General features: G+C 34.5%; 1 protein-coding gene across 2 annotated transcripts in view; it reads left to right on the forward strand.

Annotated features, from left to right (window-relative positions):
- The window catches only part of LOC136039510 (nuclear protein localization protein 4 homolog), a 148,369-nt gene that overhangs the window by 25,590 nt on the left and 106,326 nt on the right, over positions 1-16,453 (forward strand). For both annotated transcript variants that reach the window (XM_065723301.1, XM_065723300.1), the window contains exons 6-8: positions 4,125-4,272; positions 8,979-9,148; positions 16,284-16,431. In XM_065723301.1, the coding sequence (XP_065579373.1) occupies positions 4,125-4,272; positions 8,979-9,148; positions 16,284-16,431 (466 nt within the window). The remainder of the gene's footprint in view (positions 1-4,124; positions 4,273-8,978; positions 9,149-16,283; positions 16,432-16,453) is intronic.

The following is a 16,453-nucleotide window of genomic DNA, read 5'->3' on the forward strand; positions in this document are numbered from 1 at the left end:
GTTTGTGTTCGACCTAAAGTCTTACCACGTCCTTTCAATTTGATTGTCCTGTGTTGTTTTTACTACTCTCCTGGGCAGAGAGCGGCTGAAAAAATTAATTTTATTCAAAAATTGCATGGCATTGCTGACTATATACTATCTAAATACCCAAATGCTGGAATTTTCCTCTTAGGTGATGTAAATAAATTAAAACGAGTCTATATATAATACTTTTAGTCTAAAACAAATTGTAAAAGTCCCTACTACCAAAGGCAATTCTACTCTTGATTTAATATGCACCAATATGTCAAATTTCTACAGACCCGTCACCATTCTTCCCTCTCTCGGAGGTAGTTACCACTTTAGCCTACTCCTATCTCCACTAGCTACAGTTAAACATTCCTTTACTATTACTGAAACCGTCTTTCGACCTCTAATTGACTCAGGACTCTACAATTTTGGCTCTTGGACCATTAGTGAAAATTGGTGCCCTGTGTACCAAACAAATGATGTTGACTTCAAGGCTTTGTCCCTCCAAAATTTATTGAGGAGTAATTATGAAGCCCATTTTCCGGTGAAAAAAATTAAAATATGCTCTACCGATAAACCTTACATTACTGCAACTTTTAAAAAACTAATAAGGAAAAAAATCAATTTGTTCAAGCTAGGACATATCACACATGCTAATGATCTAAGAAAGTTCCTGAAGAGAAAATTGAGAAAGGCATCTTCTTAGTATTACAATAGTAAGGTTAAGGACCTGTATTCTAATAAGCCCAAACAATGGTACAGGAAAATTAAAGAGATTTGCGGAAAAAACCCTGTTGAAGTTAATTTTTCATCTCCCTGAGCCCCTTTACAAGATAGCCAACGATTTGAACCTTCATCCTGCGTCCGTTGTACAAAGTCTCCTCCCTTTCACTGGCTCAGGTCAAACTATTCCTCCCTCTACCTCTTTTCCCCCTAATTTCTCCCTCTGATGTTATAAATAAAATCCGAAAGCTCAAAAAATCAAGTATTTGCCCATTAGACATCACAGTTGACTTGATTAAAGTCTTTTCAGACACAATTGCTGGACCTTTATCTGATATTTTTAACTAAATTACAAAATCTGGTAAATTCCCGAGTTGCTGGAAACTAGGTTTTATAACACCCATCCCAAAGAAATCTTCCAGTCTGACTATAACCAACATGCGTCCTATTACACTCACTCCAGTTTTTTCTAAGCTTTACGAAGGGTTCCTTTGTGACTGGCTTAAAATTAAAATTATACCACGCATTGACATCCGACAGTTTGGTAATTTAAGAAAAACCTCCACCACCCATTACCTTGTATACTTGATTCACACGGTTTTAGTCGATTTCCTGGTTTTAGTCGATTTCCAACCTGGTTTTAGTCGATTTCCAAAAAGCGTTTTACTTAGTTGACCACAATATCCTAATTCGTTTACTACATGATGACTTTGAAATTGACCCACTTTTAGTAAATATTGTTATATCGTTCCTTCCAAACAGATCACAAGTTGTAAAATACAAAAATACCTTCTCTAACCCCCTCCCTAGGTACTGTGGAATACCTCAAGGAACCTTATTGGGACCACTATTATTTCTTGTCATGATTAACGAAATTGGCAAGGAATTCCCCCAAAGACGGAAATATGTGGATGACTTGTCGATCGTAAAAGTGACCCCGTTGAAATCCTAACCCAATGTTCGGATGAATCTAAGAATCTAAATATGACAGTAAATCCCACGAAATCACAGATAATGACGATCAACTTCTTGAAATCTACTCCTGCTTTTTGCGACCCGATCCCAAGCGAAATGCTAGTGAAACATGTTAAGCTTCTTGGTGTCACAATTTCTAATGATCTTAAGTGGGACACACATGTTTCCAGCATTGTTAAACAAGCAAATGTTTCACTATCCATTTTTAAGCTACTAAACAAATTTAATTGTCCTAAGATACATTCCTTCCGTGTTTGACTTATCCTTTATTAGGCCCTTATTGGAATATGCATGTCCGGTCTGGGATTCGCAACTTTCAAATGAACTTAGTGACAAAATCGAGTCGGTCCAAAAGCGTTCGCTCAGGATCATTTACAAAGAAGGCAAAATTCCATACTCCTTCCTCCTTAAAGCTGCACGCTTTACCACCTTAAAAGAAAGGAGGGAAAAAATTTGCCTGCTTTTCGCTAAATCAGTCATTTCCAATCCCCGTACTGAGGAGTTACTCCCTGATTTTCACAATCCCATTAGACTCCGACTCCCCGGTCAGCCTCCTTAGGAATCCCAACTTATTCTCCGATCCATGCTGTTACAGAGAGGTTTCGTAAAAGCTTTATACCCTTTATTCTGGAACACCTCAATAATAATTCGTGATTATGTACTTGCCAAATTCCCCTTTTCCTCTATTGCCGTTTTTATTTTTTTGATTGTTTTGTAATTTAATTGTTAAGTTTACTGATTTGCCCTTTATCTTTGATGATTTTGCTTTTTTAATTTCTTTAAATTTTAAGTGTTTGACTTAATGTACTGTTTTGAATTTTTTTTTTCTTAACTTTTACTGACATATAAAGCGAATTCGGCTCTATAGAGCTTGTGATAGTCTTTTGAAAATAAATATTATCTTATCTTAAGTTGGCAACGGTGTTAGTAATAGCTCGTTAAGCCTTTTTTTTTACTTAGATTATTTTGAATTTAGTTTTCACAGCTGGGCAGTAGTATGTTCTAAGCTAGGCAACAGCATTAGGAATAGCTTTTTAAGGCCCTTTTTTATTTAGATTAAACGTAGAGTGTTCACAGGACTATAATAGTTTTGAACATATCAGCACACGAGAGGATAAGAAGGATTCCTTTCCCAAAAACTTAGAATATTATTCTAAGTTTTAATTCTAAGTTTAACTTAGAATTATTCTAAGCATATTATTCTTCAAATGTTTGTCTTCGGAGGAAGATCTTCCTTCCCCCGCCTGTGCATTCATACATTAAAATTGATTTCAACAGTGTCGAAATAAAACAGGGCTATATATACAAAATAGTTGAAGAGGTAAAAAAAAAAAAATAGAAAAATTCACATAGATGATGAGTTTAAAAGCAGAAGAAATTTAATAGATCAGCCAAATATTTTCACATTAATTTTACCTTTGATTGCCAAATATAATGACTAGTTGGGACAGTGGTACCAACCACAGTATGAATATATTAACAGTACCGAAATTCCTATGTTCTTTATTAAAGATTTTTGGTACATATCAAGACCTCTCTTCATGACTCTGCCTTCGCGCACAGGCAATGACAAATGTTTAGCGCATTGAATGCCAAGTAGTAACTAAAACTATTTCTGTGATGCAAAGGGACTTTCCCTTTCCGCGCGCTGTATTCTGTCCCATTTCTGAAGGAACTTTTCGCTACTGTTAATATGTTTATACTGTGGATACCTTCTTGTAGGAAAATTTGATAGCGTTAAATTTCCCGATGTTTAGTTTATATTAGTTTTTTTTTGGCATTTTCATCAGTCTAAACATACTAGGAAAGTCATATTGAGGCATCATAAAAATGACAGGTCAAATAATTTTTTCGTTGTGTTTTTAGTTTTAAGATAAATCTATTGTAAATGCCCTATGTAACAGATGCATGAGCTGACTATTTAAACTGTTAAATAAATTTAATCATTTATTGTTGGTGGGATAGAAACAAATATAATGCATCCATTTCTGAAAAATTTTGATTTATGCCACCCTGCCCTGTCTCCCGCAAAATTTCCAGGCCAAATTTTAAGAAAATTTTCTCTTATTAAAAATTTTTTTCAATGTATGAATTAATTAATAACGTGTTTTAATTTGTTTTTTAAATCATCTAATTATTATGATTTGTTTTAGTTATTATTATATAAGTATTTTGTTTTTCATTTATTTTTCTTATTAATAAACTAGTTATTTTCATTTGTTAACTGCGCCCTCTACTTTATTAATAAAATAACATTATGATATAACTGCTTATAACCTAACCTAACTACTTGTCCAACATTCTGCACCCCTAAAATTTTTGCGCCTGGGGGTAAATGTCCCTTCTGCCTCGCCCCTAAAATCGCCTCTGGAGATGTGGTAATCTAAACTTCTTTTCAATATTCTCTTTAATTTTAGCCGTATCGACATGTAGATAACGTTGAATTTGAAAATCCCCAAATTGTGGAAAGATTTCTGAACTATTGGAGAATTACTGGTAATCAAAGAGCAGGTCATTTATATGGATGGTATAAGCCACACAAAGATGTACCCTTGGGCATAAAAGGTTGGTTCTGTTTTTTTTTTATGCAGAAGTTTTGAGAGGATTTTTTTTTTAAGTTACGTCATCATTTTTTATTTAATCTTCAGCAGGAACGAATTATAAAATACACAAGACGGATTGAACGTAATTTAAAAAGCTCATTTTTGTCTTGACTCGGAAGACTTAATAACAGAGGTGTCATTTTAGGGAAAAATTGAAGGGTTAGGGAAGTTTAAGGAAGAAATAGCAGTCTCCCATATTAGAATCATGTATTAGTGGTTTGCACTGGCGGATCCAGGGGGGGGGCGCTTTTTGTACTCTTTTTGTAGAATAAATTTGTCAATTTGATCAATTATTGGCACTTTTGTTACATTGCCCCTCCCCCAAGATTTTGTACATTGACGCCCTTGTCGCATTGGGCCTCCCCCGAGATTTCGCTCTAGATCCGCTCCTGGTGGGCTGCATTCCTTTCTAGCCCTTTTTACTGTCTCTCAAAACTTACGGCAGTTCATGGTCTTTATATATTCTTGTTGTCTAGAGCTAGCTGTAGCCAGCGTGTATATGTTTTTTGAAGATTTTATTTAAAATCCCAAGGATCCGAGAAAAAATTTTAAGATAGAAGTAAAACATTAAAAAGAAATCTTACATACGCTAATTTATGTTTTTTTCTGTATATTTTTTTATTGGTAGTGATTAGGAAGTAGGTAACGAGGATAACAATCCCTCACCCCTCCAAACATAACTGATAAATTTTGTTCATTGGATGTTTCAATCTATTTATCAATCAATGCTATTTCCTTGCAATTAAAAATAGTCAGCAACTATTTTTTTAAATAGGAAAAACTATTGCCCCTTCCTATATCCCCGTAATTGACCATCCTTCTGAATATCCATAAAAGATAGATTAAAAATGGCAACGCAAATGATTCATTTTTCCTTTTTTGGACTAGCCAATCTATTTCCCCTTTTTTACATTTTAACTTCGATTTCGCAATCAATAATCAGGTTTAAATTTTGTTGGGGACTAAACTTTAGGAAAAAGGAATATTTTAGTTTATTCTATTTATAAAAGGTAGAGATTGAAACATTTAATGATCAAAATTTATCAGTTATGTTTGGAGGGACGGGGGACTGTTATCCTTGTTACCTACTTCCTAATCACTACCAATAAAAAAAATATACAGAAAAAAAAACATAAATTAGCGTATGCGCAAATAGATTGATAATTTTATTTAAATAAAGGCGACATGGCCATATTCAAAACAGAGTAAAACAAATTCTACTTAGAAAAAAAAAATCGGCATTAACTAAATTTAATAATTAGCTACTATGGGGGAATTAAGAGGTCACCAGTCTTACTTTGTTCCTGTAAACCTAAATCAATCTAATTGCTAATAGTCAATCTAGTTTCCATTGTACTAACGAAGTCCAATAATTTCTATTAGCCCCACCCCCTCTTTCTTTCAAAACAACACCTATAATTGACTAGACTATGACACTTGTAGAGAAAATACCATAGACTACCATTTCCAATGATAAAAGATACTGACACCCATGTTATTTGCTTTACAAGATTATAAAAAATAAACCTTACTGTGTTGTGAATTAAACATAACAGTACATACATTTTATTTGAAATGTTAATTTTGTAGATGCCAAAGAGAAAAGAAAGTGTTTGTAAGAATTGGAAAATCATTGTTCCCCCTCCTATGGGGAAAAATTTTCCCCTCCTATGACCCTCCTCCACTGTTCTGATTTCCTTTAAACCCTTCCTCATGACTTCTTCACACCTCATTATGGTACCACTTGCTTTTTATTTAGTCCCATGTGGATGGCCTAAACACAGAGCCGTTCCTAGGGGTGGTTGTGACTGGGACAGAATGAATTACAGCACCCCCTCTTGACTCAAATATAAGCGAAAAAAAGCCAATCAAAGTAGAAAACTGGATTAAAGTGGGTAATTCCCCAGCCACGACGCCCAGGGTAACTGCCTCGGTTGCCCCCTGTCCCCTAGGAACAGCTCTGCCTAAGCACAATCTTTAGCAATAGGTCATCCTTTGTCCAGTAAAGAGAATGTTGTTAGCGGACTCGACAAAATTCGTTTTCAACGTTTCAACTCTGCTAGCTTTTAAACTCTATTCATCTTACGGGCTCTTCAAAATTAGAACCCGCTTGAATGGTATGGTTGAACATGGGTTCTGGAGCACCTGAAGACGGGCAATCAAAATGAAGATTTACAAAACTCAGCCAACTCCATGTTGGGCGTGGAATGGCCAAAAAGGGGGCTCAATTTGATCTGCTTGTAATTTAGAACGCAATATTAGGCTATCTTTAATTCAGTAATTTGACTGCTATTTCTTTAAGAATGACAGTATTTCTTTCAATAGCAATCAACCTAATTAAAATTCGAAATTAATCATAATTTTCATAGTGTATCCTAGATAAATTTTGCAGCAATTTCTGCTTCTACTCGAAAACAATGGCCTGCTCCTGATTTTTTTGTAAAGATCTACTTCTACCGTTGTGCTAATTAAGTTAACCAAGTTATTCAAGTCTATGAGAATTTCCATTATTTTGTGTAGACACCTATTCTGTATTTCTATTATACAAAACAGATGGCACTGTTTTATATATGTTTCTTTTAAGTCGAAATGCGTTATTTTGCACGATTCGATTAAAGAAAGAGTTTCTGTTTTTTTTTTTTTTTTTTTTTTTTTTTTTTTTTTTTTTTTTTTTTTTTAAATCCCACCTTTCATTGAAATGGGTAGTTGACTCTAACTTTTTTCTCATACAAGTATCTTGCTAAATGACTGCGGCGTTTTGTGATGTAAAAAGCTATTTTACTATAGGGAGACGGAGAGAGGGGCATGCTATTCTTCCTAGAACTCAAGTGAAACGATCATGACCCACACAATTTAAGCCTAGTATATAAAGTAGGAGACAGAAGGGCTAACTTTTATGGGAGAAGGGGCAAAATCCAGAATCATCATGAAGTGCTATTTGTATAGGATTCTCCGCGAAAATATGGTAAAATGCTACATGCTCAAAAAATTTCAATTTCTTATTTTGTAACCCAGTTAAATTCAAATTAATAGATCATGTCCTTACTAAAAATTAGAACTTAGCACTCATGGTCGAGTAGGGGTATCTTTTTTAGAGGGGAGGTGGTGGGAAGATATCTGGGTTTTGTATGGGTTGATCTTCAGCAAAAGAAGACGATTGATGCGACGCTATGTAACCAAGGAAAATTCACTCTTCTTGTATTGCGGTTTAGTTAATGGCAAATTATTAGCTCAGCCCCCACCAAAAATTTACAACTTGGCACTCATGTTAGATAGGTTTTTTTCAGAAGCTGGCCGTATTTCTAGATTTTAGTGGATTTTGACTTGTTACTTCTTTCATCCGTGAATATAACCCATTGATTCTTTCTGTTTACATATAGGACATGGCATATTTCCAATATTACTTATTTTGTTGATTATTTATGTACAAAATTCCTTGATTTTTCTAGCTGTTGGGGAAGTATACGAGTCACTTCAGCAAAACTATAGACATTATATTAAGTTTGTTGATAAGCTTATGCAAGAAACAGTAGCTAGTGTTGCCAATGACCTGTCCAACTAGGAAAAGTTGAATTACTTGCATTAGAAGTAATTTAGAAATCCAATATTGAGTCACTTTATGCGCGATCCAAATATTCATTGTCCTTCGACTATGAAATATCCTTACTGCTAAGCTAGAAAACAAATCATCTGACCCTAGGAAAGCACCAGAAAAAACACCAGTTTTTTCCCAATTCTAGTGCCCTTTTTAAGTGGCCGAAAAATTGGAGGGCAACTAGCCTCTCTCCCACACCCTTTTTTCTTCAATTTGAGATAACCGTTTTTCCAGTATAGTCGAAAGGTCCAATAATTATACCTTTTGAGATGATATAACCCCCCACAATCTCCAAGGGAAGGGCTGGCAGCTGTACCACTAGAAGAATACCAATTCATTTCCTTGAACTGATCATTTATGTAAAACATAGATCACCACAGTATCAAAAATTCGGTAGTATTTCGAAATATCCGTAAGCAGAAAAATAATAAACATTTCTTCTTTTTCTAAAAAAAAACAGCACCTGGTGTCTCTTCCACAGTTCACTTTTGGCTTCAGGCTTCTCTTTTTTCAATTATTTTTTCTTTACCAATAAATACTCGTTTACAAGAAAACGCACTTTGTTTCCAAGCACTAAGGGGTTAGAAAATAAAATATAAACACAACTCCACTGAGAGGGGGATTTTGGGGTTCAGGCTTTTCAATTATCTTTTCTTTGCCAACAAATAGTCAATGACATGAAAACTCACTTTATTTACGACCATTAATGGACTTGAAAATACAACACAAATGCAACTCGATGGGTAGCCTTCAGTTTACTCTTAGGGTATGGAAATCAAGAACTCAAATATCAGATGAGCAACGAATGAGAGCATCCCAGACCCAAAGAACAAACTCAATGCTGTTCCTTGTTTTCGAATTTTTTCCCATTGTCTTTCGCTTTTTCCTGTATTCCATCTTTGGAGCCGTTACTTCAAGGCATCTCTAGTTTTTTTTTTTTTTTTTTTTTATTATTATTATTATTGATTGTGAGATGTTCTTTTAATAGAGGTTGACAAGGGTGTATCTAACCAGACTTAAATGTTAATTGACTTTGTCGATCTTCAAATTTAAATACTTTCTTGTTTTTGTAGCTGTTGTAGCAGCTATATACGAGCCACCTCAACAAAACCGTAGAGAAGGTATTAAGTTTCTGGATGATCCTATGGAAGAAACAGTTAACACTGTTGCCAAAGAATTTGGATTGCAAAGAGTTGGATGGATTTTCACAGATTTAGTAACAGAAGATCCCCAAAAGGGAACAGTATGTTTTTTCTATTATTTTCTTTATTATTGTGTTTGCTGTTTGTGTTTATCGTTGAATCTACAGGGTGTTAGAGTAAAGTTTCTGTCATCACAGTTTTCTGTTAGTAACAGATTTTTTAGCTAACAAAATGGATATTAGTTGAAACATACTAATTTGGCTGGGAATATAAAAGCAGGACTTTCACATGTGAATAAATATTTAGAAAAGTATTCTAAACCTCGAAACATGCTTATAAATTAAATACTACGGAATACTAACCTAATTACTACTACTACTAACAACTATAGCAACAAGCCGCCTGAGGTCAACACAGCTACGCACGCTCCACCTCCATCCCAATCTCCGCAAAGCTTCCCATTTTACACCCTTCAAAGAAGTTCCAAATTCCCTTAAACATTTCCTTTCTTATTATTTTTCTTATTATAGCCCTAGAAAACGGGATTGAACCGCGCTTTTCGTACAACCTACTGTTTGAAATACGGTCAATCAGCCGGGTACCCAGAACAATCCGTAGCCAATTTCTCTGGAAAACATCTAGTAAATATTCATTTGCTTTTCGGAGCGCCCATGGTTCAGAGCCATATTTGACCACTGCCATTACTGCACCTTCCAAAATTCTAATCTTGGTTTGCAGACTTATATTCCCATACTTCCAAACTTTTAAATGTATAGCAAATATATAGTGTGTATAGCAAGTATATAGCGATAGCAAGTGTAATATATAGCAAATATAAATATATATTTGCTATATAAAAATATATAGCAAATCCTTCCCGGTTTATTGGAGTGCCCATGCTTCATAATTTAACTTGAGTGGTGTGATCACTGTAGCTTTTAATATTCTAATTTTGGTTTGGGGATTTATGTTCCTTTTCTTCTAAACTTTTTTCAACTGTGAAAAAACACCCTTGGCCTTGGCTATTCTAAATTCAGTATCTTCACTGCACCCACTGTCTTTAGTAATAATACTACCAAGGTAAGTGAAGCAAGGTAAGTGAAGCAATCCACCTGAATAGTCTTCACGGTACCCGCGATGTCGTAAAATTCAAAAGTTATCCAAATTAACCAAATGAAACTTGTCCGTTAATTTGTGAGAGTGTGAATTTTATTTTTAATTAAAGCAAAAACTTTAAAAACGCATCAAAGTGTTTTTTTATGCAATTTTGTTAGGTTAATGCAAACATTTAAACATTAAGGCAAACATTTCGGGGGCTGGAGGGATTCAAACCCCTAACCCCTCCCCTGAATACAGGCTTGCAGTGAATACCAGCTCAAGAAAGTAAAATCGGTTGAAAAATAGAGTGCATAAGAAAGTAAGAAGTAGTAAGTGTTTCCCTTTCATACTAAAATCGTTTAATATTTTAATAGGAGCACAAAAGTAAAATGGTAGAAAATAAAAACAAATAAGTGAAGTAAAGCATAAACCAAAAAAAAGATAAAAAAGTAGAGGACCCGTTAATTACAGGCTTTTCACGGTGAATGCCTGCCCCTGAATGAACTAAGTCCATTAGAACATAAAAAAAAAACAATCACTGCATTGCTGTCTTGCTCAAATTTCTTCAACTATCCAGTTCTTGAAAGTTGGCAGGTTGTTATGTTTTCTTCTTGCTCCAACATAGGTGAAAATGAGTTTTCAACTGACTATTGAGTGTCATTGAAGGGGGTTCGACACCTTAAAATCATTTTGCGAGTCCCAGCATCGGCGTACTTTCTCAAAACCATAGGGCCTTTTTATGAATTATCCCAAGGGACTTCCTGTCCCCTGATGACTGTGTAGGGAAATTGTGTTATTCGTGAAACTTGACTAGTCTTGTGGTATTATTATATTTTAATTTAGTAAATTAAATTAACCAATTCAATTTAAAGTTGAAAGAAATCCTCACTCCATATAAACAAGCAATAGTTTAAGTAAATAAAGTTTTCAAACATAATTTCACCTCAGATCACCTTGACTCTTGAAAAGGGTACTAGAAATTGACATTACCAATCCAACGAGTCTCCTCCAAAGTATATACGACCACCCTTTGCATAAGAACCGTATATGCCACCGGAGCACAACTTACAACCCTTGGCCTGAGAGCTGTGGGTGCAGGATTGTCTTCCTAAAAGACATAATTTCTGGACCCTTCGACTACAACGAACAAATTTGCTGTCTCCAAATTTTGACTGGACGTCTATGGGGAAATGATGATTGTGAGGGAGGGGGTGGGGGTGGTTGCTCTCAAATCACTTTTGACTCTTAAAAGGGCACTATTAACTTCCAATTTCAAATCAAAAGAGCCCCATCGGAAGTTTATACGACCACCCATTCCACAAAAACCTTATATGCCCCCAGAGTATGACTTACAACCTTATCTCAAGGGCACTGGGGGGCTGTGTCAACCCTAGGGGCATTGTTATATGTTCTTTGGACTATTTTGAGCAATATTACTATCTCACAATTTTAATCAGATTTGTTTGGTGAAGAGGGTTATTTTTGGGGTGGGGGTGGTGATGCCCTGCATCACTTTTGACTCTTAAAAGGGAACTAGAACTTCCAATCCTCAACCAAATGAGCCTCCTCTAAAGTTTATACAATCATCCCTTCCATAAAAAACATTAGACACCCCAGGGCATAACTTACAACCCTTCCCCCAGGCCCTGGGGGTTTGTTTCAACCACAAAAGCCTTGTTATATGATATTAGATGCATTTTGGGACAATATGGCGTGTGTCTGTGGGGGGGGGGGTGTGTAGCTGTCCCCCAATCACTTTGACTCTTAAAAGGGACACTAGAGCTTCTTATTACCAATCCAATGAGCCCCCTCCGAAGGCTAAATGACCACGCTTTCTATAAAAAAAACCTTTTATGCCCCCAGGACATAACTTACAAGCTTTGCCATGGGGGATTTGTCATCCTCAAAGACATAATTTCGGAAACTTTCATCTACATTGAACAAAATGGCTATTTCAAAATTTTGATTTGAAGCGTTTTAGGAAATGATGGGCGTGGTTGGGGGGCATTTGCCCTCTGATCACTTTTTACTGATAGCAAAGGCGCTAGTCCTCTCAATTCCCAATGGATTGAGCCTTTTTTGAAGTGTCTACGACAACACTTTCTATAAAAACCTTATATACTCCAAGGGCATAACTTACAACCCTTGTCCTGAGGGCTGTGGGGGGTTGTCATCTTTAAAGACTAAAGTTCCTGACTTTTCAACTACGTTGAACTAAATGGCTAAATCAGAATTTTGATCGGAAGAGTTTTGAGAAATGATGGGTTTGGGGGAGGGGGCACTTGCCCTCCGATTACTTCCGACTATGAAAAGGGGCACTAGCCGTCTCAATTTCTAATCGAATGAGCCCTTTTTTGAAGTTTCCTCGGCTTTCTATATAAAAAAGAACTTATATGCCCCAGGGTATATCTTACAACCTTTACCCTGAGGGCTATGGGGGTGTTGTAATCCTCAAAGATAGAATCTCCGGACCTTTCAACTGTGTTGAACAGAATGGCCAGCTCAAAATTTTTATTGGATGTGTTTGGGGAAAGGGTGGGCGTTGGAGGGGGGTTAGTTGTCCTCCAACTACTTTTGACTATTAAAAAGGGCACTAGCCGTTTCAATTTCCAATCCAGCGGGCCCATTTGAAGTTTCTACGACAACTCCTTCGATACGAAGTGCCCTAGTCTAAGACCAAAAAATAAAATAAGTTGATACATTAGGTCAACTTCGTTCTTTACTTAAGCAGTGATTATTCGTTGTCCTTGTTCATTTATCTACTTTATCTTTAACGAATTATTGTGTTTGTGAATATGGTACAGAACTTATAATAAATAGCGTTTCTAGATTGTGTTTTCTAGATGGCAGCCCTTTGTCCCTGTAGTTTTATAAAAAAAAAAAGAAAAAAAAAAAAAAAAAAGATTTTTGTGCTTTTATTCACAACATTGACCTCTGTCTTTACCCTTGCCTTTGGGAAATCAATTAAATAAAAGTTAAAATTATTAGCTTGACGGCATCAAGGCCGAAGAGCAGCGTTGCCAACCGGTATAATTGTCCTGTTTTTTTAGTTTTGAATATAACACGTTATGCTTGGAAATTATTTTGTACAATTAAAAAAAAAATTTGGTATATTTTAGTTTTTTTGCTCCTTTCTGAGTTGGATATCTGTTCGAATTTTAGTTTATCAAAAATTTTCATCTTATTACTGCAAATAACTGCTTCACACATAAATCTCTTGTGGTACAAATTTAACTGGAAAACTGATACAGTTTATTTCAAAGAGTTGACAACACTACCAAAGAATATGGGAAATTAACCTGACTACTATTTATTCAAATTTATTTGAAAATTATGTACGTTAAGAATTTTGATTTTGTTTTGTAAAATAAAATTCATTACTGATTATTAAATTGAGAAACCGTGGGCTCTAAATTCATTTAGCGTCAATTAAACCAAATTAATCCTTAGTAAGTTTCATTTATGTTATAATTGTTATTTGCTATTTGATTATGTTTTTTTTTATTGTGATAAGGGGGGAATTGAAAATTGGATGTATTAATTTTTCTTTTTTTTTTCTTTTTTTTCGATTCAACGCATTTTACTCCTCTAGAATTTAAAACTATTAGTGCCATTGACTGTATAGCTTTATCCAGCTGAACTTTTAATTTATTTATTAATTAATTTTGTTTTAATTATAATTTTTGAAATTAAGTTTTAGTTCAAATTTAAATCTATTAAAGCTGGAATTTCATTGAATGTTCTTAGTTTATTTAAATACAACGTAAAATTTTCAGAAATTAGACAAATTGTCTTTTTTTTTATTTTCTTTATTTTATTTTCTTTTTATTTTATTTTCTTTTATTTTTATTTTTTTATTTTCTTTTTTTTGACCTGATGAATTTTAAAATTCTTATCCAATAGCGTCACTGCCGCTCTGACAGCGCAGCGGTACCCAATAGAACTTTCGTTTATGTTAATTGATATTGTTTTGAATTTTTGGAATTAGGTTTTACTATATTTTCAATTTATTCGAACTTTAGTTTCAATAAAAGTTTTAAGTTTATTAGAATCCAACCTGAAATGTTGAGGAATTAGACAATTTTTATGTTTCAAGCTCTTTTCTATTAATGATAATTTAATTAGGTAAATATAAATCAATAATATGCAGAAATTCTTCCTGCTATTTAACTGAAAAAAAAACCGCTCAAGAAAATAAAAAATTTTTAGGTTACTTTTTTTTACCATAGAAATAGGGTTGTTTTGGATTATTTTTAAATAAAATTTTCCTTAGTTACTTTTTTGCCATAGAAATGCGGTTGTTTTGGATTGTTTTAAATAAAATTTTCTAGGTTCCTTTTTTTGCCATAGAAATGCGGTTATTTTGGATTATTTTTAAGTAAAATTTCCCTTAGTTACATTTTTACAATAGAAATGCGGTTGTTTTGGATTATTTTTAAATAAAATCTTCCTCAGTTAATTTTTACCATAGAAATGACGTTGTTTTGGATTATTTTTAAATAAAATTTCCCTTAGTTACTTTTTTTACCATAGAAATGCGGTTGTTTTGGATTATTTTAAATAAAATTTCCCTTAGTTACTTTTTTACCATAGAAATGGCGTTGTTCTGGATTATTTCTAAATAATTACCTTTTGCTGTGTAAAGTTGTTTTAAATTATGTACTGTTTTGGCGAATAAAGATGTGCTCTCTTATTATAATTAATCTTTTACTTAAAACAGGATTGGGTTATTCCGTAAAAGCCATCTGTTGATAGTTAATTGAAAGTATAAACACAAGAAATTAAAGATGGCTAATAAAAGCAACATATTAGATGCTTCTGATGCGCCTGATGCTGCATAGTATATTATATGTACAGAAAAAAGAAAAGAACCGGTCGTTAACAGAGGTTGCTGCATCAGCAGTGGTCCTGGCTTCTCTTGTGCCCGGGGTAAAATCTTGATTAGCTCCTCTACCCTGTCTCCCACGAAAATTTTCAGGCAAAATTTTACCAAAATTTTCATTTATTAACAAAATTATTTTCACTTTACTTATTAATTAATAGTTTATTATTTGGTTATTTATTATTTAGTAATTATTAATTATTTTGATTAACTATTATTATTATTATTTAACTATCATTATTGAATTTTTTATAAAATATAACTTATTTCAATAAAAGATAAATGTCAAAATATATCATTAAATTATTTATTTGAAGTTTTGCGCCCCTAGAATTTCTGCACCATGGGCAAGTGTCACCTTCCTAAAAACGCCTCAGTACTGCGTATGATGAGAGTTTTGGTGACGAAAGAAATTTTTATCTAATTGTGTTGTGCCAGGTAGCTACGGAGGAGATACTTTTTGGCGGTGGAGTGGGGGTGTGGGGTAAAATTAAAATTTCAGATGCGAGGGAAGGCAAAAAAAATGCCTTGTCCTGCTCCAAGATAAAGAAGGCGATTAGGGCGAATAATAAAATAACTGCTTTATTTGATAATTTGAATAAGAAGCACCCAGAAATTTTGAAAATAAGGAACGGAGAGAGAGCCATGCCTCTAGGCCACTTCTACGTACGTCCCTGTATTTTGTACTTGATCATAGGAGGCTCTCATTTTTCTTCTTCAAATTTTGATAATATTCTTTTACTTGTTCGTTTTTATAATATGGTATTCTGGTGAATAAATTTAACCCTCCTAGCTGAGTGGTTGGTGCGTTGGACTTGGAATCCTTTGTCGGAAGGGCGGCTCGAATCCTGGTATGCCCGGTTATTGGTTTGAGACAGGGGTCAGTGGCGTGACTGTAAGCTCAGCCAGAGTCGACCTAGCTCTAAATGGGTACCTCGAGAAATCTGTGGAAGATAAGCAGGGAGAGTGTGATAAAGCACAGGAGGGCTAGCCCCATCCCCCCATTGTGCTTCCTGGCTGAAGGGCCTTGAAACGGAGATCAGCACCAGTGGTTTGGACTTTAAAGGCCATGTGCTGTATCCTTTACCTTTTTTTGCCTGAAGATCTTTTTTAATCTCCTAATTTTTCAGTTAACTAAAAAATTAATTACCTAAAAAGAAATTTAAATTACCTAATTTTTATTTATTACATAAAAAAATGTTTTACCTTTTTTACAAAAAAAGAATGGAGCCTTGAAATATTGTTTGTCTTTGCAGGTAAAAAACTTTCGGAATAAAGAAACGTTCTTTTTGTCAGCTCAGGAATGTATACTTGCTGGGAAATTGCAAGCGAAACATCCAAATCCTTGCAAATATTCCTCTGAAGGAAGATTTGGATCCAAATTCACAACAGTGTGTGTTACAGGTAAAGCTACTGATTTATTTTC

The sequence above is a fragment of the Artemia franciscana genome, chromosome 19 (assembly GCF_032884065.1).
Source record: "Artemia franciscana chromosome 19, ASM3288406v1, whole genome shotgun sequence".
In the NCBI taxonomy this organism is placed as follows: domain Eukaryota; kingdom Metazoa; phylum Arthropoda; class Branchiopoda; order Anostraca; family Artemiidae; genus Artemia; species Artemia franciscana.